We start from the raw sequence: 25385 nt of genomic DNA, 5'->3' as shown, positions 1-25385 counted from the left end.
TTTCAAGATCAAAGAAGAAGTCGATAAACAATTCAAAGTCGGGTTCATCAAAGTTTCCGAGTACTCAGATTGGGTAGCTAACATAGTACCCGTACCCAAAAAGGATGGGAGAATCCGTGTTTGTGTTGACTTTAGAGACTTAAACAAAGCGAGTCCCAAGGATGACTTTCCTCTACCACATATCGACATATTGGTGGATAATACGGCAGACCACGCGTTACTATCTTTCATGGATGGATACGCGGGATATAACCAGATCAAAATGGCCATAGAAGATATGCATAAGACCGCCTTCGTCACTCAATGGGGCACCTATTGCTACACGGTTATGCCATTTGGGTTAATCAACGCCGGAGCTACATACCAATGCACCGCAACTATGCTCTTACATGACATGATGCATAAAGAAGTTGAGGTATACGTAGATGACATGATCGTCAAGTCCAAGGATAGAGAGGGGCACATTGCGAACCTTCGCAAATTCTTGTCAAGGCAACGAAAGTACAACATGAGGCTCAATCCTCAGAAATGCGCATTCGGAGTAACATCTGGTAAACTCCTAGGATACGTTGTTAGCCAACGAGGTATAGAAATAGACCCTTCTAAATTCAAAGCTCTAATCGAAATGCCGCAACCTCAAACGGAGAAAGAAATTAGAGGATTCCTAGGCAAGGTGCAGTACATAAGTCGATTCATATCGAAACTCACCATGATCTGCGAACCTATCTTCAAGAAGTTAAAGAAAACAGATCACACCATGTGGGATGACGACTGTCAGAAGGCTTTCGACCGAATCAAGGAAATACTAGCCAAACCACCAGTGCTCATGCCACCTCAACGAGATCAACCTCTTGGTTTATATCTCACGGTAACTGAAACGGCCATGAGCGTCATGCTAGCTCAAACTGTAGAAAAAGAAGAAAGAGTTATCTACTACCTTAGTAAGAAGTTCTTGGAGTACGAGTGCAAATACACGCCACTCGAGAAGACGTGCCTCGCTCTTGTGTGGGCAACGAAGAAGCTACGCCATTACATGCTTAGCTACTCCGTCAAAATATACTCCAAAATGGATCCTGTCAAATACCTCTTCGAGAAACCCATTCTCAATGGACGTTTAGCAAGATAGACTTTGATGCTCTCAGAGTTCGACCTCAAATATGTACCTTTGAAAGTTATAAAGGGGCGCGCCGTTGCCGAATTCTTCGCAGAAAATCCCATTAATGATACACAAACGATAGACACCTGGTCGTTTCCGGATGAGGATATACTTCAAACGGATGTAGACTCTTGGGACCTCTATTTTGATGGAGCATCAAACTTAAGAGGATTTGGAATAAGAGTGTTGCTCATTTCTCCTGAAGGCGAGCATACGCCAATCTCTGTCAAACTCGACTTCGAGGTGACAAATAACGCTGCAGAATATGAAGCTTGTCTCATTGGATTGCAAGCGGCAGTAAGTTTAGGCATCAAGAATCTTCCAGTGCATGGGGATTCATCTTTTATCATCAACCAAATTACGGGATCTTGGAAAATCCGAAGCGAAAGCTTAGAACCTTATCAAACCAGAATAGACCAAGTTGCCCAATTCTTCGATCAAGTGACCTACCTACATCTACCTCGAGAAGAAAATAAATTTTCAGATGCTCTTGCAAAACTTGCATCTTTGATTAATATGTTGGATAGCATGGTAGAAATGCCTTTATGCATCGAACGACGATCAGAGCCAGCTTATGTGCACCAAATCACTGATGAAGAGGAAATCACAGAGGAACCTTGGTTCCAAGCGATCCTAAACTTCAAGCTCAATGGCACCTATCCACCAGAAATGGACAAAAGGGGACAACGCGCTATCCGCTTGCTAGCTTCCCAATACGTTCTCATGCAAGGAGAACTATACAAAAGAACACCTTTTGGTGTAATCCTACACTGTCTTGATCATTCACAGGCATGGAAAGTGATGGAAGAAGTCCATGATGGAGAATGTGGCTCTCACATGAGTGGACCCATGATGGCAAAGAAAATCACACGTTTGGGGTATTATTGGACCACGATGGAATCCGATTGCATCAAATATGTAAGACATTGCCATAATTGCCAAATCTTCGGGAATGTACAACATGTCCCTCCTTCATTGCTTTACACCATGACATCTCCCTGGCCATTTTCTGCTTGGGGAATTGACATCATCGGCAAGATCACTCCAGCCGGAACAGGAGGTCACTGTTCAATCCTAGTAGCAATCGATTACTTCACCAAGTGGGTAGAAGCGGCTTTCTACACCAGTCTTACAGCCAAGAACGTGGCAAAGTTCATACAAACCAACATTATCTGTCGATATGGTTGCCCACATGAGATCATCAGTGACAATGGATCACATTTCCAAGCTGAGACTGAACAATTGCTTGCCAAGTACAAAATTAAGCATCACCACTCATCGCCATATAGACCACAAACCAATGGCGCGGTAAAGGCGGCAAACAAAAACGTTGTCACAATTCTCAAGAAAATGATTGACAACTATAGAGATTGGCCAAGCAAGATACCCTTTGCTCTATGGGGATACCGTACATCTGTTAGGACGCCCACTGGGGCCACCCCTTTATATTTGACCTACGGCATGGAAGTTGTACAACCAGTCGAGCTAGAAGTACCATCCTTGCGTATTTTACTCGAAAGTCAAATCCCAGAAGCCGAGTGGAAGAGGGATAGATATGAAGAACTCATCCTCCTGGACGAACGAAGGTTAAGTTCATTACACAATGTGCAAACATACCAAGCACGTATCAAACAAGCCTTCAACAAAAGGGTTAAGCCCAGGAACATCAAAGAAGAAGACTTGGTCCTCAAATCAATTAGAGCTCTTTTACCTGTCGATCCACGAGGAAAATTCAAACCCAATTGGCCCGGGCCATTTCTAGTCAAGTCCATACTTCCAGGGGTGCGGTTAGAATCACAGACCTAGATGGGAACGAATTTGCCAACCCGACAAACCTCGACCAACTAAAACGTTACTATGCCTAGAATAAGAGTAAAAAAAATGCGCCTCGCGTAACCTCACGTGTCGCTCTTGTGGCACGAAATAAACGGCCGCTGGCCAAGCTGAATTAAGCTAATGTCATCTTGCTCTTGCATTTTGACAATTTGTCATCCTCATATCATCAAACAAACTAAATTGCATTTTAGGAGTAAGTAAAGCTCATGCTTATTTTCCAAGTTCATTACAAGCTCTTGCTTAGATCAATTATTCTTTTACATTTACTCGAACTACACGCAAGGGTTTGATTTCATTTTCTAAATGAATACATATGCAATCCTTCATAGGATACAACCCATTTAATTATTTTAAATGTAAATAGAAGGACATTTGCAATTGCATTTGAAATTCGACAAGAATAATCATAGAAAATCATAACTGTTTCATGACCATTTAACCTTTTTTATTTCATTTCTAATGATAATAATAATAGTACGTTACATAATAAAAATAAATAGGCTAGGATTCTAAAAACCCCACTTTCTTATTTCAAACAATAATAATAATAATAAATAATAATAATAAAGACTTAGGCTACTCTTCCATTTTCCCTTTGCCTTTGTCATTTTTGTCAAAATTCTTGTCCCGACCTCGAGCCGGACGCTCTTGCGCCACTTCAGACCTAATCACCAACGGTCTCTCTCGTGGTCTTGCTTTGCCATTCTTGTCAACCACCATCTCGACGGCAGGAGAAGTCTTCGGTTTCTTCGAAGGATGAACAACTCGAAATCCAGCTTCTTCCTCTCCCTCAGTCAGATGCTTCTCTTTCTCCTTTTCCACCTCGCAAACCTTCTAGTCAACAGGCTCACGTTTTCTCAATCTCTCACGCTCCTCCGGAGTAGTAGCTTTCCTCCACCGCAGATGGGAATCCGACACCCATAGAGCACTAACAGAAGAATTCAAGAACCAAATGTTTCTTTGAGCCCATTTGATGGCTCATTCTCTTCGACTCTCAGTAGTAAGCGCCACGGCAGTCTGCGGGACAGTGTCAAGCTTCGGAATCATCTGCTTTAACCCAACCTGCCTCATCAACCTCTCCGGGAATATTCATACCATAAACTCCAAGCCGGGAATGCGAACAGATCGTGTAGGATCCAAGGAAGATACTCTAGTGACCGATTTGAGATGCCACCATGGTACGATCCATCTAATTAAGGGGCCATCTTCACTCTTCAATTTGTTTTCCCAGTAATTGCAGACTCGAGTGAAGTCCACCATGTAGAGCCTGGTCCTCATTGCAATTGAGCGAGCATGATAAGCAGGAATATTAACTGGGAGCTCGATCAATCGAAGACGCTCCATAAGCCAGACCTACCAGAAGCAGGAATTAAAAAAAAAAGAAAAAAAAACGAAAAAGAAAAGAAACAAAAACAATTCTTTTACCTGCAAAATAATGGGACTCCCCAGATAAGGGAGGTCACGATTGGCTTTCCTGTTATCTAAACCCAATAGGATCTCTCCTAAACACAGGCAAGCTTGGCTCATGCGCAGCTCCATTTGTTCAATCAAGCTCAAATAACGAGGGTCGCCTCTCAAATCTTCATAAACATGCCCTTGAAGGACATATACATGTAATAGGCGAAACCCGAATGCCCTTCGCCTCGCAACATAAGAGATAGTGGGATCTGCCCTATTAATGAATCGATCGATGAAATCCAACATTCGCACTCTTTTAGAAGTCACAAGACGGTCCACATCAGCTCTTACCAACCCAAGCAAGTCTCTAAACTTATTCTTATACCCTTGAGAAGTGGAGGGAATAGAAGGCAAATGTTCCGGGTCCTAACCACCAATCGCAGCAATTTCTTCCGGAAATGGGCAGATATCGCCTCCAGGGAAGGCAAAAACGTGATAATTCGGGTCCCAATAATCAATACAAGCATCTAGGAATGGTTTGACTACCATGATCAGCTTCAAACTCAATAGTGATCCAAGATTATAAGCACCCATGTCGTGTTTCTCCACATTAGAGAACTCATTTGTCCATTCTTTTAGACGAATTTCGAGAGTATTCATGATGTATGCTTATTTTGAAAGCTTTGCGTAATAAGACGAAGAAAAGAAGGAAGAATTATGTGAATAAAACCTCCCTCGAAGTCTCTATTTATACTAAAACCTATTTCCTAAAATCTGTCAAAACGGATGCACTGGGGAACAAGCGCAGCACCTGCTGCGCATCTTCGAAGGGACGCAGCTCTTGCTGCGCCTCTTCCTCAGCCTTTTTTCTGTGATTTTCCGCGTTGGATCTTTCCTAAATTCCTCAACGAATAATTTCCTATTCATACGAGTTATTATTTTGGTAAATATGTCAAGTTGCCATATTTCGTGTTTCCTAATTTCACAAGCACGTATTTCGAGGCGATGCCGACATTTTCGTCATTTTAGCACACTTATACATTCCTTTTTATTTTCTATTTTTTGGGGAATCATTTCACCAATTTAATTTATTCATTTTTTTTCCAAACTTATACATTTCTTTTTCATTTTTCTTTTTGGGGAATCATTTCACTCCCATCACACATTAACCTTCAAACTTATATGTTTCTATTTTTTCTTTTTTTAGGGGGTAACCCTCCCTACCGTCCGGTCATTTCCGGTAAATTTTTTGGCATTTTCGAGTCATTTGTTTTGCACTAATTTAGGCCATGTGTACAAATGTATGTTCTATGTGATTTCTGTGTAAATTTCGGCAGCATGACGGCGCAAACCGTCATCTACCAAACCTGTTCAAAGCTAAACTGCAGGTACAAACAAAGCAACCCAACAGCAAAGACACTTAGGCCATCATATATACAATCAAGAGGGGATATGTACACCAAACTGGGGGCTCGAGCCCCAAAACAAAGTCTGAATGTCCAAAATGTGGGTCCTAAAATGTACAAAATACAGCAAAAAAAACAAAAAGCAACAAATAAGCTACTGATGGTCGCCGTCTAGTTCAGCAACTCTCGCCTCGAGAGCAGCAACCTCGGCGTCACGGACCTCGAGCTCCCTCAGCAGGCGATCTGTCTCCTCCCAGGACTGGGCAGGCTCTCGCTCCAGCTCACGCTCTCTCTGCAAACATCAAGAATTGGCTCATGTCAATCATTTTGAACATAAGGAAAATTCGAAAATTCGAAAATAAAGTAAACGGAAGGTTCATACCTGACGTCCTCGGCTGCCAACAAGTGCCTCGACGGCAGTAGCCCGCAGCCGGTTGGCTACCCTCCACAAAGCCACGAATCGGGATGGCGCAACCCGTATTTCAAAATAAGAGATTCTTAACGATTGGACAAACTCAAGCAAATGTGTTCTTACACAAAATTATACAAGTTAGGAGACTCACCCTCCGAATCAGATGCTGCCACTCGTCCAAGCCAGCATCTCTCACCGCCGCATCAAAGTCACGCAGCTCGGAGATCGTCGTCATCCCCGTCGCGTCAGTGTACTCGAGGGTCTCGAGGTACTCTGGGGGCTCGATGCCCGCCGCCTCGACCTCCTGCAAAGTCAAGTGATTTCCAATAACCGATGATCATTCATCGTGTTCTCAAAATAATAAAAAACAAAGGAGAGTAAAACACTTACCACGACCGGCCAGTACGCCAACCTCCCGTAGAGGAATGCCGAGTAGTCCTCGCCCGAAAGAAGGAGGGCATCACCACCGATGCCTGCCAGGTCAGCCTCCCTCTCAGCCTCATAAGGCTCCCTAAACATCGTCCGAGGAGGATCGATGGGAACCGTCAAGACATCCCTAGAGCACTGACGAACCAAGCGCTCACCCAAGTACCACACAGGACCCATCGACGTCCTCAGCAGCAACCGGCTCGAGCTCCTAGGTCGAAGGACCTCAACCACAAAGGGAGGAGCGCCAGCATACTCCACCCAAGGCCTGGACACCCACTGGGAAAAGCAAACAAGAAGTCATTCTTATGATCAGTTCTGAAAAAGGTAATGAAGAAACGAACGAAGGTGAAGTACTCACGCCATCCAACTAAAGAGCGTTCACCTCCCGCCGACAGACGTCGTGGAAGGAACGCCGACTCCTCGTACGGCACATCACCCAATCCCTCACAACGGGATATACCTTCTCCACCGGCTCCGTCCTCTTGGGCGCGAGGCCCGGAAAGTAGGAGTACACCCACGCCTGTAAAGCAAGATAATCAATAATGATCTTTTGTGATTTGACAAGAAAAGAAATGATCTTTCATAAAATGAAATGAAGGTTCATACCTTCAACAGCAGTCCAGGGCCGATAGTAGCAGGAGAAGTCCCCTTCTCCATCAACTCCGGACGAACCATGGCCCTCATGAAGCGGATGAGGACCGCAAAACCAGCAGTGACCCAGTCCCAACGGCCTAGGGAGCTCAGGTCAGAAATAAAGGGAAAGAGCTTCGTCGAAAGCCTCTCTCCCTTGTCTCCGAGGTAGATCGAAGACAGAAACCACCAGAGCCACAAACGGACTCTCTGCTCTGTGGTATAGGGAGGAGGAGCCGTCTCCCTCCCCTCGATCACCACTGACGTCGGGGTCTTCCCCGCAAAGTAGTCCTGAACGTAAGAACTAGGCACCAAACCAGGTACCGCAGCGGCCTTCGGCGCCAAGTTTCAGCCGATCAACCTCCTAGCCTCAGCTGAGTCTACCTTCATGGCTGTCTCCGGCCACTCCACCACCTCAGTCTCACACGGCAGACCCGAAATCATGCCGTAATCCTCCAACGTGACCCCCACCTCGCCAAAAGGCATGTGAAATATGGAGGTCGTGTCCCAAAACCGGTCCAAGAAATCTCGGACGAGACTGAGGTTAGCCCGAATCTACCTTCTCACAATATCCCTCCAAGCCTGCACCAAACGCTCCCCGCTCGATCATGGCTCGCTCCTCCATCGACAGCCTCTCGTAGCACCCCATCGCCGTCGTGTAGCCCGAGAACGATCTGATGTTCCCGTCCTCCTATGTTGATTTGAAACAAAAGCTATCTTTAGCTCAAATGAAGAAGAAAAGGAATGACAAACGGAAATGAAAGAAGATGAATGAAGAGTAATGAATTCGATTTACCAAGCTCTTCACCGTCCTATAGGACAGGTGACCCTCCGCAGCCCAAAGCAGGTGCCTACTATCCCAGGTCTCAGCCCACGCAGGTGCTCCCCTCAGCTGGCGACCACTGCGTCCAACGTTGGCCCGTCTCGGGGCCTCCTCCTCCTCGAGGACCTCGTCCTCAGTAGCCATCACCGCAGCGGTGAAAGCCTCCTCCAACGCCTCCTCAAGCATCTGAGAAGGGTCAAGGGCAGTGTCAACGTCCATGGGAGCCCTCCCAGACATACAAGCCTCGTCACCTACAAAATTAAAGTGAATTTAGGCCGTGTCAAGTGACGACAAGCCTTAATTAGGGGATTTTCGAGTTTTCGGAGCTCCGAAATCGCTCTTTTCACGCCATCTTTGGCAATTTTGTCCACAAACCTGTCCGCTCATGTGGTAATTTAGGTCAAGTCAAGCCTAAGTTGAAGCCTAGTCATGGGTTCGAGTCGGAATTTCGACAGTATTTCGTTATAACGGCGATTATGCCCTAGGAAGTGTCCTGAAAAAGCCGTCACAAATCAAAATTTTGAGATGATAAGAAGTTTACCCATCATGCAAGGGTTCCAAATATCAAGTTTCGTCACAAATGGACAATCCTAAGGCTATTTTCGAAGCGATTTACGGTTTAGCTGTGAAACCGTCTCAATTTCACTCAAATGCTCAAAACTCAATGAAAATTCGAAATAAATACATGGTTATGATCCTTATATTACCAGTTAGCCATTTATAAGGTCAATTTTGCAAGGCAAAATCATTTGGGGGAAAGGCCCCAAATTTTCGACTAATTAGGGTTGAAAATCCTAATTTTGTCGATCCCATTTGATCAAATACGGAAGATAAACGGAAGATTAATACACATACCTCGATTAGTCATGGCAAATGCAAGCTTTTGGATCAAATTTTGACGGAAATGGTTGGAATTTGAGAGAGAAATTGAGGAATTATATTTCGAAATAATGAAACAAACCCCTCTGTTTCATCGGGTCTTTACGCGGGATTGACAGCCCCAGGAAACGACGCAGCAGGTGCTGCGCCTATTCCAAGGGACGCAGCTCTTACTGCGCCTCTTCCTCGGTTTCCCTCCATAGAAATTTTCGAATATTCGTTATAAGTTCGTTATTTTGTGGGCCCGTCTTTGGTGCGCCTCTTCCTCGATGCCATATCACATATTTGGTCCGTTTGACGTATATTGTTTTTGCCAAGAACTAGCATGTCACAACGAGCGGTTCTTCTTTGACAGGTGTTTCGACACGCCTTTATTATGTTCCCCCAGCGAGAGTACACGGATAGACATTCCCTCTCGAGACATGGAGATCAGTTCCCGATTATGTTCCCCCAGCGAGAGTTCACGGATAGACATTCCCTCTCGAGACATGGAGATCAACATTGACCCTAAGCTCTTCCGAAGTTTGTTTGAAGCCGACCACAAGCAGATTTCTCCCAGCAGTTCCTGACTACGTCCTGCTGTCTTCTCCCAATATCGCGTTTTGTTTCCCCTAGAGTTTCAAGGAATTTTAGGTATGGTCTCTTCTTATGGCTGGCGAGCCCCCTTACGTAGTCTAATGGACTTTAAACGACCCTCCCCGATAGTCGACAGACTCTAAAATGTTCCCGACGACAGGTCCTTGGTTCAGACCCCTTGAACCGCCTCGCGTCACCATAGTCGTCAGATTGTAATCTTCGACTGACCTGATGGCTATACTTTGACTTTCGCCTTGTCCAAGCCTCAGTCAAAGTGGGGGCTCTGTAGATACCTCATTTCTGCACCTCTCGCAAACTACCCGATGATGATTGGGCCGCATGTTTGGTATGCGGAATGATTTGTGACAGTTCGTAAGTTTATCATCAAGTGATCGCTCAAACACTTGTCTCTACCTCTTAATTGTCATCTACGTGCCGATACGGTCATTTTGGCAGTAATTAGAGTACATTTGGAGTCCGGGTCAAAAAACCGTCTTCATTTTCTAAAACCGAGTCAGAATGTTCTGGAATGTTCCGGATATTTCAATTCCATATTTTGCAATCTTTTAATCTTTGGTAAATAATTTCCCGTAATATTCACACAAAATATTAAGGAAAACAAGATTAATCCGTTATTCCATAACCAAAACACGGAAATCTTTCTTCCGCAGGAGGAAACCACTTGGGAAAGGACGCAGCAAGTGTTGCGCCTCTTCCAAGAGACGCAGATTTCTTTGCGCCTTCCCAAGTCCTTTTCTGCGTATTTTTCGTATCTTTTCATAACTTTTCGAGATGCACTTCCAAAGTTTCTCCGAAAAACCCTACTTCCGTCGTGTGATTAGTATAAATAGAGACCTTCGGTCTCACATATTTCTCACGCGAGTGTCCGCCCTTCTCTTCTCCCTTTGCATTCTAGACCACGTTCTTACTTTTTGGCGTCTACGTGCTTGAACTTTCGACCACGTAAGCTCAGATCCTTCTGAGTACCAGCCTCGTTTTGCATGACCGACCAATTTGACCAACTCCACTCAATCAACTTTAATCAATCTTATTCGTTTTCCTCCTAGAGGGAACTTTCGTCTACATTCAAGTCGAGCATCACTAAACATTAACTTAGTTCATCTCGTTTCGTCAAACATGTAAGTCTGAGGGTGTAAATCCTTATTTTAATTATTGTTCTTTATTTTTGTAATCATTATTGTAAGATTTATGTCGAAAATATGCTTAAAACCGATTTGTAAAACCTTATTTCAAACCCTTTTCACGGATTTACAGGAGACAACCGTCGAGAATGGACGCAGCAACTGCTGCGCCTCTTCGAAGGGACGCAAAACCTGCAGTGCCTTTTCCTGAGGCTGCCGCAGTTCCTGCTTCCTTTCTTCTTCCTTCGTCTTTTGCCAATTCGTTTCTTTTATTTTCTTTCGTTTGTTCTTCGATTCTTTGATATAACGATTTAAGCATAATAATTCTAACATGTAATATATTATTCATCATCATTAGTATTTAATTCATCTTTTAAATCCCGACTTAAATCCCTTATAATCCAATATTTGCGGGTTTTTGTCATTAAAATCAATTCGGGTTTTTAGAGGTTCGATTCATTAATATTGAGTCTCTGGAATTCGATCTTTGATATATTATCATCTGTTATTTATCGTTGCCATCATTGATTCATCCTTAATTTAACCTAATTAGTTTATTCAATTCATTAATTAACCTTTTAAATCTCACAATAATTAGTTCTAATTAGTTTTGTCCATGTTTATTGCTTTTATGACCCTTAATCATATGTAAATAATCTGTTAATCACTTTCATCCGAGTCAAATATCATAATCGATCATTAAAATCACCAACGAATATTAACAATTTGCAATTCCGGCTTCACAGCCAGAACTGAGCCAAGGAACGGACGCAGCAACTGTTGCGCCTCTTCCAAGAGACGCAGCTCTGCTGCGCCTGTTCCTGGTTAATTTCTGTCCCTGAACTCCCGTTTTGCCTTGACCTAGTTTATTAATTACGTGTTTAATTAACTATTATTCGTATTATCACCCTAATTCCTATTCATTAATTTATTCATTTATTCTTTCTCAAATTATCCGTTTTAAATGTATTTTCGACATAAATCGTTAAATCTGATGTAATTATTGTAATTTTCCTTTGTTGTATTATTATTGTATTTCTTTTATCGTATTTTTTGTATTGTTCTCACATGTAATTGAACCTAAATATCTACCTCGATATTAATGCATGTTAAATTACGTGTTTACCGACTTAGTTAATTTTTCACATGCTAGGATTAATTTATTGGATGTTGCATTGCATGCATATAAATTGACAATACATCGAGTATAGACAATTTCCCTAATCATTAGTAGAGGCCGCTATCGAGGCGGGCGGGATTAGGTGTTCGATCAAAAGAGCTTCCTAATACGTACCCTCACCCCTTACTCCAGATCTCTGTGAACATCCGTGTTCATTGGCATCCACGAGAGTCATTCTAGACATAGAATGCTAAGGGTAACGAGTTCTTGGTGTTCATGTCACTACTTTGTGTCTTGACATGGCACGAGGTATTTGAACGGTTTCCAATTTTCCACAATAAATTGGTGGCGACTCCACAAATGCAAACGCTTGTTCCCAAGCGCCCCCGTGGGCCCGCGTCCACACTTACACTCATCTTTAACCATCACGGTTTCTTTCCTGTCTTTGGTTAACATCCCAAATAACGAACATCAAACCCATCAACAAAAATTACCTCATCATTATTTCCAATTCTATCCTTAGTTGTATCGTCACCCAACTCACCACCAAGACCTCATATCGTGCAAATTCTTTACCCCACTTTACTTCCTTTAATTCCTCGAAACTCATGATTATCATGTCGTCCTGGGACTCCTATATAACCGTTAACTCAAATCCTCATGATAATATAATACATCTCGACGATTCCTTACTTTTATATCACATAACTCCGGTGAACATTTTCCTAGTTTTACTCCCCTCATTCTTTTCTTTTTTTTTTACACTCGACAAAATCAATTAACCATCCAACTCTTTATTACTTCTACCTAACTCCTTAGTGCTCCGACTACCTTCTCATTGCTCCAAAACCCACTTCTCATTATTTCATATCGGTACCATCTCACTCTTTCTTACCATGAATTTTCTCTTATCATGCTATCACTCACACTTATCACCAATTAGTTACCTCTAAAATCCCAAAACTCATTTCATACCGTTAATTGTCCAAGGAAATCACACAATAGTTTCACCTCTTGATAATACAAATTTTCAAACTTACTCACTATCTGCAAATCCACGTCGCGACATGTCTCCATTAAGTTCACTATATACCACTCTTCTCCATCCCTCTACAACGATCTTTCATTACATATATTCTTAACCAACACAATTCCTAACCAAATACCTCCATAATTCCTTACGCATCTCAAGTTGCTATTATCCACATACTTCCTTTCAATCTATTCATTCTCACGTTCCTTACCCTTACTTCATCTCTTGCCCACATTCACTTACTTTTTCATTACTCAACACACAATCATATCACTCACCACGTCTCATAAAACTTGCACCATGCCTCAATCAACTCGACAATGTTCCTTTTTCTTTTTCCACTATCCATCACAACTACATGACTCATGCCCTCCCCACCGAATTCATACCCACCATAAGGTGCCACTCACTACACCATAAAATTGGGTAACTTACGCATCAAGACCAACATACATGTAAAACAATGCATAAAGAAGCAAAATAACACTTTTGAATTAAACATAATATGCAACGAAGTCAAAAGATAAGCATATGACCCATAACAGGGGTCACTAGATCGAGTACAGGTCACTCGATCGAGTAAGTGACTTACTCGATCGAGTAGGTGAAGGTCAGAGGCACGTAAAAAAATTTACCAGGGCTACTCGATCGAGTAAGGGTTAGTCGATCGAGTAACAAGAGGTGCACTCGATCGAGTGAGGGCCACTCGATCGAGTACCCTACGCATTTCTCAGCACTGTCCAATTTTCGTAAAACGGTCATATCTCACTCGTTTCTTGGTCATTTTGGGCGTGTGACCTATCGTTAGAATCGTAAAAGAACAAGCTATCACCTCCAATTGGAATCACATCAAAATCATTTATTCATCTCCAATTATAATAGTTTAAAGATAACTTCGCTGTAATCAGACGACATAACTATTTGATTTTCTCTTTCAAACAACTTAAACATCAACAAAGTGAACAAAAATGACTCGATACTTGTAAAACCACTATCCCTGACCACATGTTACTACTTACCAAAAGCCAAACAATCAAATCTATCATGCTCATATAACATTCAACTTATCAATCATGTACTACCCGCATGCTTTAACTTTATAACTTTTCATAACAAAAATCATACCCATACATTACAAATCCTATTTCCATGTTACTAATACAACAATATTACAAATCCACCTCATCACCTAAACATATTCATAATCAAGAAATTCATATTCTCATGCAATTGCCACTTCATCTTTTCCAATCAATTCCTCTAGTTCAATCACATTCTTCATCTAACAAGTGCATATGATACAACAGTAGACAATTATATGAACTTATTATATAACTTTACGCAAACAAAATTATGAAAAATCATATCACACCCCCTAATCACATGTTACTAGTATAGTCACATTATAAATCATTCATCCTACAACATCATTATTCATCATATATTATCATATATGAACTACTTCATTTTTCCTCCACATCATTCATCATTCTCATATACCTTTCCAACAATTTAAAACAATATTGTAGACCGACTATCATGCAACATGCCTATTCAAAACACTTTATCATTTACCACATTCCCCATTCCACCACAATCATTTTGCAACATTTCTATACAACACATCATTCAACATACGCAATTGAACATTAGCAAACACATAGCGATCCCATGACACCCCATAGTGACCGGTTCAAAGTTGTAAGACGAGTTCGCGACTTTAGGACGTCTCCCAGGTCTTTGCATTAGCTCCTAACAACTCCTACCCCGGGTTCATTTTAGTTTGAATCCCTATGTTCATTCGGTTCATTGATTACAGGTTCCAAAATCGTCGCTCTGATATCACTTTGTGACACCCCCATATACTCAGGAGCCTTAACAAGACCTTCCCTAGCATATAAGGGCGTTACCATCACGGTTGCCCCAGGACAGTAATAATCAAATGTCGATAAAAGAACAGTTAAATTACATTATAGTGATTAACAAAACTAAAGGTACGTGTATATAAAGGTACAACTCAAACTACTGTCAGCTATGTGGACTACTTCTGTTGTAACTCGTGAAAGACTCATCCCGCCAAGCACCCAGCTAACATCCAGATCACAACCTGCTAAGACTGACTGCTCACCATAAGGGATCACGGTAGACACAACAGAAACAAACAACAAGTAAAAACCACACAAGGTCAGTAACTGAAGAAACACACCAACCACCACAGACACAACACAGGCACAACAGAACATACACACATCACATCTCCTCCAACCAATAACCGTCACCGACTGTCCACTGGACCAGCCCTGCCAGTGGGGGACCGCAGCCATACCCACCAAATCCCCGTTCATCATACCGAGCGATAAACCCATGTCCATTAATGTGCACATCCCCTCCCGTGGCGGGTTCTACGGAGGGCGAACAACGGGCATGATGCCACTCCCGCAAGTGAGCTCACTCAGCCGAGGACGCACCTCGAGAACCATAGACAAACAATCACAATCAGCTCCACCACAACAACGATAAATGAAACAACACAACAACTACCAGTTATCACAATCGATCAACCACACTGATACTACAACAACCAAACCACATCCAAAGACACTCTAGACGACCAACAGTACTGAGTAGGCGAACCTACCTGAGATAGAAATCACCACAGACGATGTAGCAGCTAATCAAAAAGTCTCCTCTACGAATCTTCCTCCTATAACATGCATACATACAAATATACAATTACCACCACAACCATACAAATAACCCATAACCCCCAACAATACCCAATTAGGGTTTTAAATAAACTCAATGAAATACAACATAAATTATACAAGAATCTTACCCTTAACGCGACGAACTCAACGGTGTAAAGAACAAGACAATCTGACGATCCTAGCCCTTGGGATTTGCCAATAATGCGATGAATGAAAGCTACGTAACTTCTTCTTCTCTTTAAAAGGTTTTTAGAAAACTTAAAACTGATTAAGAAGGGTGACGGAACCCTTAAATACTAATCACGCGTTATTAACAAAACCCGGCTAAAATAACCCGTAAGACCAACTTACTCTGTAACACCCCCATATTCAGAGGAGCCTTAACTAGGCCTTCTTGAACATATAAGGGCGTTACCATCTCGGTTGCCCGAGGTAAGTAATCATCAAAAGTCGATAAAAGAACAATTATAGTTATATTACAAGCGTCACAACCAACTTAACAGAATAAAGATACACTCGTGAGCTACACACTATCTATATCGAAACTCGTGAGAACTCCTCCCGCCAGGACTCTAGCTATCAACAACATCAACACCTGCTAAGACCGACTGCTCACCATAAGGGATCACGGCAGACACATAGAAACAACAAGACAACCACACAAGGTCAGTACTGAGATAAGACATGACAAAACCAATAACATCTATCAACACAACACAACACAATCAGTCATACACACAATCACACCCACTCCAACCAATCTCCGTCACCGACTGTCCACTGGACCAGCCCTGCTAGTGGGGGGCCGCAGCCGTACCCATCAAATCCCCGCTCATCATACCGAGCGATAACCCTGTCCCATTAATGTGCACATCCCCTCCCGTGGCGGGTTCCACGGAAGGCAAAACTAGGGCGTGAAGCCACACTCGCAAGTGACTCCACTCGGCCGAGGACGCGCCTCGAGAACCAGAGACAAACAATCACAGACAGCTGCAATACAACAACAACCAACAACTGTATACACCAATCGATCACCGCATATGCGCTGCCAAACAAACGCAACTACAACACAACAACCATGACACAACAATCGACGCACTAGACTATCCACAGAAACTGAGTAGGCGAACCTACCTTTAAGCAACTACAACCACTCCATGCCAACATACGAAATATCGAGCAATCAGGCAACACCTATATCCACAACACAATCATCTATCACTACCAAGCAAACCCTAACTGCAAAGACAAGGGTACGGATGATGATGACGACATACCTACAAGAAGAAACCTGGCAAAAGACCGCTACCCGACTCAAGCTATGCTCTCCTAAGGCACAAGAACCTTCAAAGGCTTCCATGGAGGTTATTTGGTGAAGGGAAGGGAAAGAGGCAACCTAAGGATCTGAAGAAATGAGGCGGAAATGATTTGCGGATTTAACAAAACGCGATTATAAACCCTCGCTGAAAACTCGTTACTCGATCGATTGGTCCACATACTCGATCGAGTGTCCCCTACTCGATCGAGTATCCAAGCTACTCGATCGAGTAGCCTCTACTCTATTGAGTACCACACATAACTCACAACCCAAGGTAACTTTGGCACGCACTTCTAAGGACTATTACAGCTCCCAAGGTCAGTCAACGCTGGTCAAAGGGTCTCTAAAAGGGCGGGTATTACAGTCTTCCCCCCTTAAAGAGAACTTCGTCCCCGAAGTTCAACTCACCCAACCAAGGCACAAAAAACGGAAACAAAACGACATCACTATTATTATTTTTTTTTTGCATAGGTTACTACTCCCCGGAAATACCATCCCCCATGTCATCATCATCAACTGTCTAACGCTCCATATAGATCGACCTTTACGAGCTACTATTTGAAATACCAACCGGCAAAACATTACGAGATTACCCTTCACAAACGACAACCATCAACACGAAACATACTATCAACACACCATATGATTATACCACCATGTTACTCAACAACGCGATTCCATTCCAACACATGACATCATAGCTATCTCTTTGTGACCGTCTTTTAAAACATACTATCAACTTTCACTTTGACATACAAGTTACTTCCACTAACAAGTGCAAACAATTATACTTCCATACAAGAAATGTGACCAAAGTCGTAGAAAACGTTATAAACAAACAACAACATAATTTCAAAATCGGCCTTTTTTTTGCGACATTACTCTTCCCCTCTAAAAAGGAACTTCGTCCCCGAAGTTCACCACCAATTGCTACATATGTTACTTACTACTTACATCTTGACATATATCCAAACCATATTATTCATTATTGACATTACTCATATTACTCGTACAACCAGTAAACCATAAAGATATATGCAACCATATTCGAATAACTAATCACCGTCAAGAAGGCATGTACATATCATTTGCATTTTTATATATGGAAGGACACACTTCCGGTGAAATCTAACTAGTAGACAATACGGATGTAAAATGAATGGAATAAGAACAATTACAACTTCACTATTCGTTACAAATACGCCTCTAAAACCAAGCACGACTTCCAACATATGAAATTAACGGTTCAAACATGTTACTAATCATTAATAACCATGTTAAACACCAAACATGTAATTATATAACCATTAAACAATTTTAATTTTACAAAAAGTTCCTGTAACAGTGCTACTCGATCGAGTATATAGGGTACTCGATCGAGTGCCCGCTACTCGATCGAGTATCTTGGCTACTCGATCGAGTAGCCCTGAGATCAGAATACCTCATTTCTGTCACACCTGCAGCTACTCGACCGAGTATGGGGTACTCTGTCGAGTACCTACAGGTCAAACTCTTGGAAAAACCTGTCATAACACCATGTATATATATATAAAATGTCACCGAAACACGAGTCGGGATGACAACCGACCCCTAAAATCCTTCAACAAGGTCAAACTAGCAAATTCGGCCTTATGGCCATCCGTACAAATCCAAAATAAAAGTTCTAACTAACAACAACTACCATCATCCAGCACCATCAACCATAAACAAGGATAAAGAATAGGAGTATCACTCCTGCTACTGCTGCTGCTCCATCATCTCATCTCCACCACCATCTCCTCCCGAGGTGCCTGCTCCCGACGACCCAATACCCGCATCAACCCCTGCTCCAGCTCCAGGACTCACATACCATGGAGTCAGGCCACCATAAGCAAAGGACTAAGGTGTCCCCCAAGCTGACTGATCCACCCCGTAAGAGTGGAAAACTCTACTATAGTCCCCGACTCCACTCCACCACACTGGATGCGGTCCCTCGGTCCCAATCCCCTGAGTGTACGCCATCTCATGCATATTCCAGAGTGTCAAAGTAGATGACACTCTCTCTGCCACGTAGCTCGAACGCGTCTCCGGGGTGTCGAGGTATGGGTAACACGGAAAAGGGTGCTGCTGCGGTGGTGTTGCCGGCCGTGGTCTAGTCTCAGTGGTCCTCTCCCTCACTCGACGGGGTCCTCTCCCCAACCTGGGCCTCTCCTCCACTGCCGTCACGTTCTCCCCCTTTTTCGGCTCGGGCATCACCTGGAGGATCGTGTCATCAATGAGGTACGTCCGCAACTGTCGAGGTCCATCATCATCCTCCTCCTCCTCATCGGAGTCCACAGCTACTACCACCGAGTCTAACGGCTCTGTCGGTGGGAGGTGCTCAGGAGCCGGAATCTTCATCCAGCTCATGCCCCACACCCTCCAAGCTAGGCTGCCATCAGCTAAAGTTCTCAACCATTTTAGGTCGAGGTAGTAGTCTCGATCCATAATAGGCACCGGTGTAGCCAGAGGAACATACTCAGAAGAAGCCTCAAAGGAGGCTAGCTTTTCAACTAGCCGAGTGGCGATAGCACCACAACTCAAGTACCGGGTAGTGGAAGTAGCCATCAAGGCAAGGCTAGCACGGACCATGGCAGGAGCATTAAAGACCACCCTCTCGGTCCGCTCCGGGTTGAGGTAAGACATCAGAAGCAACATCTCATGATTTTTCAGTTTACTAATATCCGGTCTCTCATAAAGGAGGTTCGAAATAGAACGAAGAAAGATCCTCAAGGTAACATGTTGAACATCATTAATCAACATGTTGCTTGAGGTGGGAGCTGGCTTTCCGGTAAGACAAGGCATTAGGCGGCAAACACCGCACTCAGAAGGAATCTCACTGATGGAATCCTTGGGAAGCATGACCAACCCAAGGTGAGAAGCAAAAAGGTCCATGGTCAACAAGAAACTCGTGTTCATCAAACGAAACTCAACAGTTTGTGCAGCTGGCTCGTAGTTAAACGAGCTCATAAACTCCAAGGTAAGAAAAGGGTAAGAATGCTTCCTCAGCCGATACAACCCCATGAATCCCAAAGTCTCAAAGATGTGACGGACATTTGTCTCAATTCCCAAGTCAGTAAGAAGTGTGGTATCCACACAACGGGTAGGCCTCATTTTGCGTTTCTGTAACGCCACAAATCGATCTCTCTGTTTAAAGTCTACAAACACCACCGAAGGGTACTCCGGTACCGCGGGTACTATGGGTCCACTACCTTCCCCAAGCTCGGGCTGTGAAGCCCTCCCCCTCTTACTCTGACGGGTCCCTATGTTTAGTCTCGGCATCTGTTTCAGCATACGATTTAAACAAACTTGCATAGGCATATAAAGCACATAATTCACACAATTGAACTTTGAATACTCAGCTAGGTACACACTTTCACCAACAAATTCCAATTTGATACATAAATTCAGTTTATAGTAACTCAGACGATCTTTATTGTTGTGAAAAGTTTAGCATGATAAACACAATTTACTCAACCAATTTGGATATCATGGCATGTCTCAAATACTACCCCATGTAATTACTTGATATCATGTGAGATATTCATATATGTTCATAGAAAGGCAACTTAAGACATGTCATCATCAACCTTCAACATTAGAAGCAATTAACTCAACTAGACTAGTCAGACGGTCTCTACAACTGTAACAAATTGACATATTCATCAACAATTAACATCACCATTATCATATTAAAAGCTTAACTCTTGCATATGCATTCATGTCCAACACAAAATCTCAATTATAGAAAACGAAATTCAATTTGGGGCGCTTTTAAGACGGAGTTTTAAGGCAAGTTTTAAGGTGAAAATTACCAAAATCCAACTTTCAACATGGTATATACAACATATAGTACTCAATTTCACCATCCAACATGTAGAAAACAACCAAAAATCAATTTTGATTTTGTAAACCCTAGAAAATTCGTCCCAATTTGGCAATTTCTATACTGTTTTTGGAGCAATTAATCATTAATAATCATGAAAGGGAAGCATATGAATCACATTACAACAATTAAACGCAATGGTTCGCCCATATGAATCGAAATTTCAGTTAATTCTACCATTCTAACAAGTTCAAAGTGATAAAACATGTAAATAAGGAAGAAGTTCATACCTTGATTAGATAGGAAAGTAAAAGAACGAAATTAAACAAAGCAAACAACCCAACTAGTCACCACCAACACAAGAAGAGGAGAGTTTTGAGAGAGATTTAGGGCTTAGGGTTCGAATAGAAGAAGAAAGAATGAGAGGAATAAGAAGAAATAAGGGTTTTAAGAAACCCGTAAGAGGCTCTGTACTGTAGCCTACTCGATCGAGTGCCTAGGGTACTCGATCGAGTGCCCTCTAATCGATCGAGTAGGTGCTATTTCGTCGAGTATCTGCAGAAAATTTCCACATCCCGACGTCATAGCTTCCTAACTAGATCGAGTGAGGTCTACTCGGTCTAGTAAGCACTCGCACTCGGTCAAGTAAGGTTGAGTACTCGGTCAGAAATACGAAGTAAATTGAAGATTCCTGCAAAAACAATATCGTGTGTCGATTCCAAACTATGTTCGGAATTCGTCACTAGTTATTATACTCACTCATGTATTACCATTACTACTCAAGCATATCATACCGTCTCATCAGATAAGATTCATGTCATATTACGCAACAACAAATTTACCCAACTCGGTTTACCTGCTTCCGAGTCATTCATATACATAATCACGTCATCATACCATATCTAAACTCATCTTACCACATTGTTATCAGCTTATTCTCATGTTAATGCAAAACATATATTTAACGATAATTATTCTTCCATATGTCATTCAAAGGTATTACTAACATGTTCCAATTTAAATCATAAGCAAATTATTCTACACAAATTAATCATTACACAGCGGAAACTTTCAACCATAAAACATTGCACAAACGCATCTCTATTTGTTATTTCTCACATTATAACTCAACATCTCTTTAACTATCATCATTATAGCTACCGTAGGACTTATAAACGTATATGGGATCACCATTTCCAACAACCTTAAGCAAACACCAACATGATCAATTTCATATTACGGCATACACTTTCACATTTTCACGCATTTCTATCAAATAAAACTCTTTCACGTTTCTCATAAACATCGCATAAGCTCACTAATTCTACCAAAACTTCACCGCACACAATCCAAATGCAACTATCATGCCCATACCAATTTTTACAAAGACTCATCCACAGGTAGTCCCAACGAAATTAACATACACATTAGACATACACACGGACTCCACATTCCCATACCCAGTGACTGGCTTAAGTACAATGAGGCCAAGATTTTGAAATGAGGGCGCCTACTCATCCAAAACCTAGCATCAGCTGGGGCTCTCATCATACATACACCAGGTTCATTTTATTAGACTCACTACGTTCATTATTTTCATTGGTTACAGGTTCCAAAATCGTCGCTCTGATACCACTTTGTAACACTCCCATATTCAGATGAGCCTTAACTAGGCCTTCCTGAGCATATAAGGGCGTTACCATCTCGGTTGCCCGAGGTAAGTAATCATCAAAAGTCGATAAAAGAACAATTATAGTTATATTACAAGCGTCACAACCAACTTAACAGAATAAAGATACACTCGTGAGCTACACACTACCTATATCGAAACTCGTGAGAACTCCTCCCACCAGGACTCCAGCTATCAACAACATCAACACCTGCTAAGACCGACTGCTCGCCATAAGGGATCACGGCAGACACATAGAAACAACAAGATAACCACACAAGGTCAGTACTGAGATAAGACATGACAAAACCAACAACATTTATCAACACAACACAACACAATCAGTCACACACACAATCACACCCACTCCAACCAATCTCCGTCACCGACTTTCCACTGGACCAGCTTTGCCAGTGGGGGACCGCAGCCGTACCCACCAAATCCCCGCTCATCATACCGAGCGATAACTCTGTCCCATTAATGTGCACATCCCCTCCCGTGGCGGGTTCCACGGAAGGCGAAACTAGGGCGTGAAGCCACTCCCGCAAGTGACTCCACTCAGCCGAGGACGCGCCTCGAGAACCGGAGACAAACAATCACAGACAGCTGCAATACAATAACAACCAACAACTGGATACACCAATCGATCACCGCATATGCGCTGCCAAACAAACGCAACTACAACACAACAACCATGACACAACAATCGACGCACTAGACTATCCACAGAAACTGAGTAGGCGAACCTACCTTTAAGCAACTGCAACCAGTCCATGCCAACATACGAAATATCGAGGAATCAGGCAACACCTATATCCACAACACAATCATCTATCACTACCAAGCAAACCCTAACTGCAAAGACAAGGGTACGAATGATGATGACGACATACTTACAAGAAGAAACCTGGCAAAAGACCGCTACCCGACTCAAGCTATACTCTCCTAAGGCACAAGAACCTTCAAAGGCTACCATGGAGATTATTTGGTGAAGGGAAGGGAAAGAGGCGACCTAAGGATCTGAAGAAATGAGGCGGAAATGATTTGCGGATTTAACAAAACGCGATTATAAACCCTCGCAGAAAACCCGTTACTCGATTGAGTGGCCCACATACTCGATCGAGTGTCCTCTACTCGATCGAGTATCCAAGCTACTCGATCGAGTAGCCTCTACTCTATCGAGTACCATACATAACTCACAACCCAAGGTAACTTTGGCACGCACTTCTAAGGACTATTACCGCTCCCAAGGTCAGTCAACGCTGGTCAAAGGGTCTCTAAAAGGGCGGGTATTACATACTCGATCGAGTAAGTAACTTACTCGATCGAGTGCCCCTTAATCGATCGAATGCCACACATACTCGATCGAGTACCCATCAGACAGACTACTGATTCGTATAAAAACATACTTACTCGACAGAGTAAGCCCCACTCAATAGAGTACCCAAAAACATAGAAAACCGTAGTATTACATGCTTGTTGAGAGTGATCTAGTTTGTCATCATTAAACATAAAATGTCATGTTGCATTTGCCTTTGCTGCTGTCATACTTAATCTCAATGAAGGTCTTTACTTGACTAGGAGGTTAATTATTGTTGTTGCTTTACTTATAAGGACATTACACATATACTCCTAAACAAAGTGCTCCATGTATCCCCATGTTGAAGTGCCCTTTTTCATAGGTGTATATGGTTATTGATCCATATTTGATGCCACCAAGGGGCTTACCATGTTGAGACTTTTTTTTCTGAGTTTTCATGTAACCTCTTGATGAGGCACCTATATGCGATCAAGTTACTCAATGAGGAAAATGTGCTTGCTCAGAGTAACTTTCTTGCATTCATTTAGTTTGTGATGTTTGATTTAGTTGCATTTCCAACTTCATTTAGTTGCATTTCCAACTTCAGTGACATTTAGTTGCATTTCCAACTTTATTGCATACATACTTCATAATACAAAATGGAGTCTTACAAATTTCTTGAACTAAATAAAATAAAACAACCTTAAGTTTGTGATGTTTGATTTTGGCAAACCATCGTGTCAAAATCAGGCTTGATGATAGTTCGTCAAACAAACAACCTTCTTGGTTGTTCTTAAGTTTGTGATGTTTGATTTTGGCAAACTATCATGTCAAAATCAGGCTTGATGATATTTTGTCAAACAAACAACCTTCTTGGTTGTTCAAAAGGGGACTTGGATACCTAGGGCTAACATGAGTTGATCCAATTCACCAATCATTCCACATGTAATTAAGAATTGAATGCATTCCTTCACCAAATCTTCATCTATTTGTAAATCTCTTGGAAGTGTCCCTGGCCTCCTTTGTGCAGCCTTTGCCAAGTGTGTTAGTAGGTAGTTATTGTGCCTTTTTTTTTGTATTATTTCAACCATACAAGCTTGCAAGCTTAGCCATACATTATCTAATATTTCAAAAGTTTCTTCTTCATATGCTTGAGTCACATTATTCACCAATTCTTCAACTGTCTTAGCTGGCTTTTCATCTTGTAAAGATTGAATGGATCTAAAGAAACCTAAATCCAATATATTTAAATCTGGAGAGTTTTCTGGTTGTTGTTCTAAAATGATGTTGAAAACATCTGAAGTGGCTGCTTCTTTGAATTTTCTATCTTTCCCACTTATATAAGGCTTAGCATTATCTTGTTGAATGCTTATATCCTTTGATGCAGATGCTGGCCATTTTTGTTTAATGATTGGTATCACTAAGTTTATTAAAGCTTCTTTTGTCACCTTTGAAATGGATTCAATTGGTTTTGTGACTATTGTTCCAGCATCCCCGTTCTTACTCTTTCTTTTTGCTGGTTCTTGGTAAGTAAAGGGCCATATACCCAGCTTTCCATCAAACAAAACTTCTCCATTCTCTTTGTATGTTGGCCTTAAAACAGCAGCTAAGAACATAATTTTTGTTATGTACCTCTTGCTTTTACAACTTCTGTAAGGAAGAGCTTCATTGCTGCCAATGTAGTATCTATATTTTGGATTGGTCAT

The 25385-nt window shown here is 42.2% G+C and overlaps 1 protein-coding gene across 1 annotated transcript; it reads right to left on the bottom strand.

Annotated features, from left to right (window-relative positions):
- Positions 1–24560: 24560 nt before the first annotated feature.
- On the bottom strand, positions 24561–25385 carry LOC141649631 (uncharacterized). The gene has a single exon (XM_074458316.1). It carries the CDS (start codon positions 25383–25385, stop codon positions 24561–24563), a length of 825 nt encoding a protein of 274 aa, XP_074314417.1.

Source organism: Silene latifolia, chromosome 3 (assembly GCF_048544455.1).
Source record: "Silene latifolia isolate original U9 population chromosome 3, ASM4854445v1, whole genome shotgun sequence".
NCBI classification, from domain to species: domain Eukaryota; kingdom Viridiplantae; phylum Streptophyta; class Magnoliopsida; order Caryophyllales; family Caryophyllaceae; genus Silene; species Silene latifolia.
This window is presented reverse-complemented; position numbering and strand designations above follow the sequence as displayed.

Coding starts and splice junctions, on each gene's coding strand:
- LOC141649631 (XM_074458316.1), bottom strand. CDS start 25,385: ATGACCAATCCAAAATATAGATACTACATTGGCAGCAATGAAGCTCTT.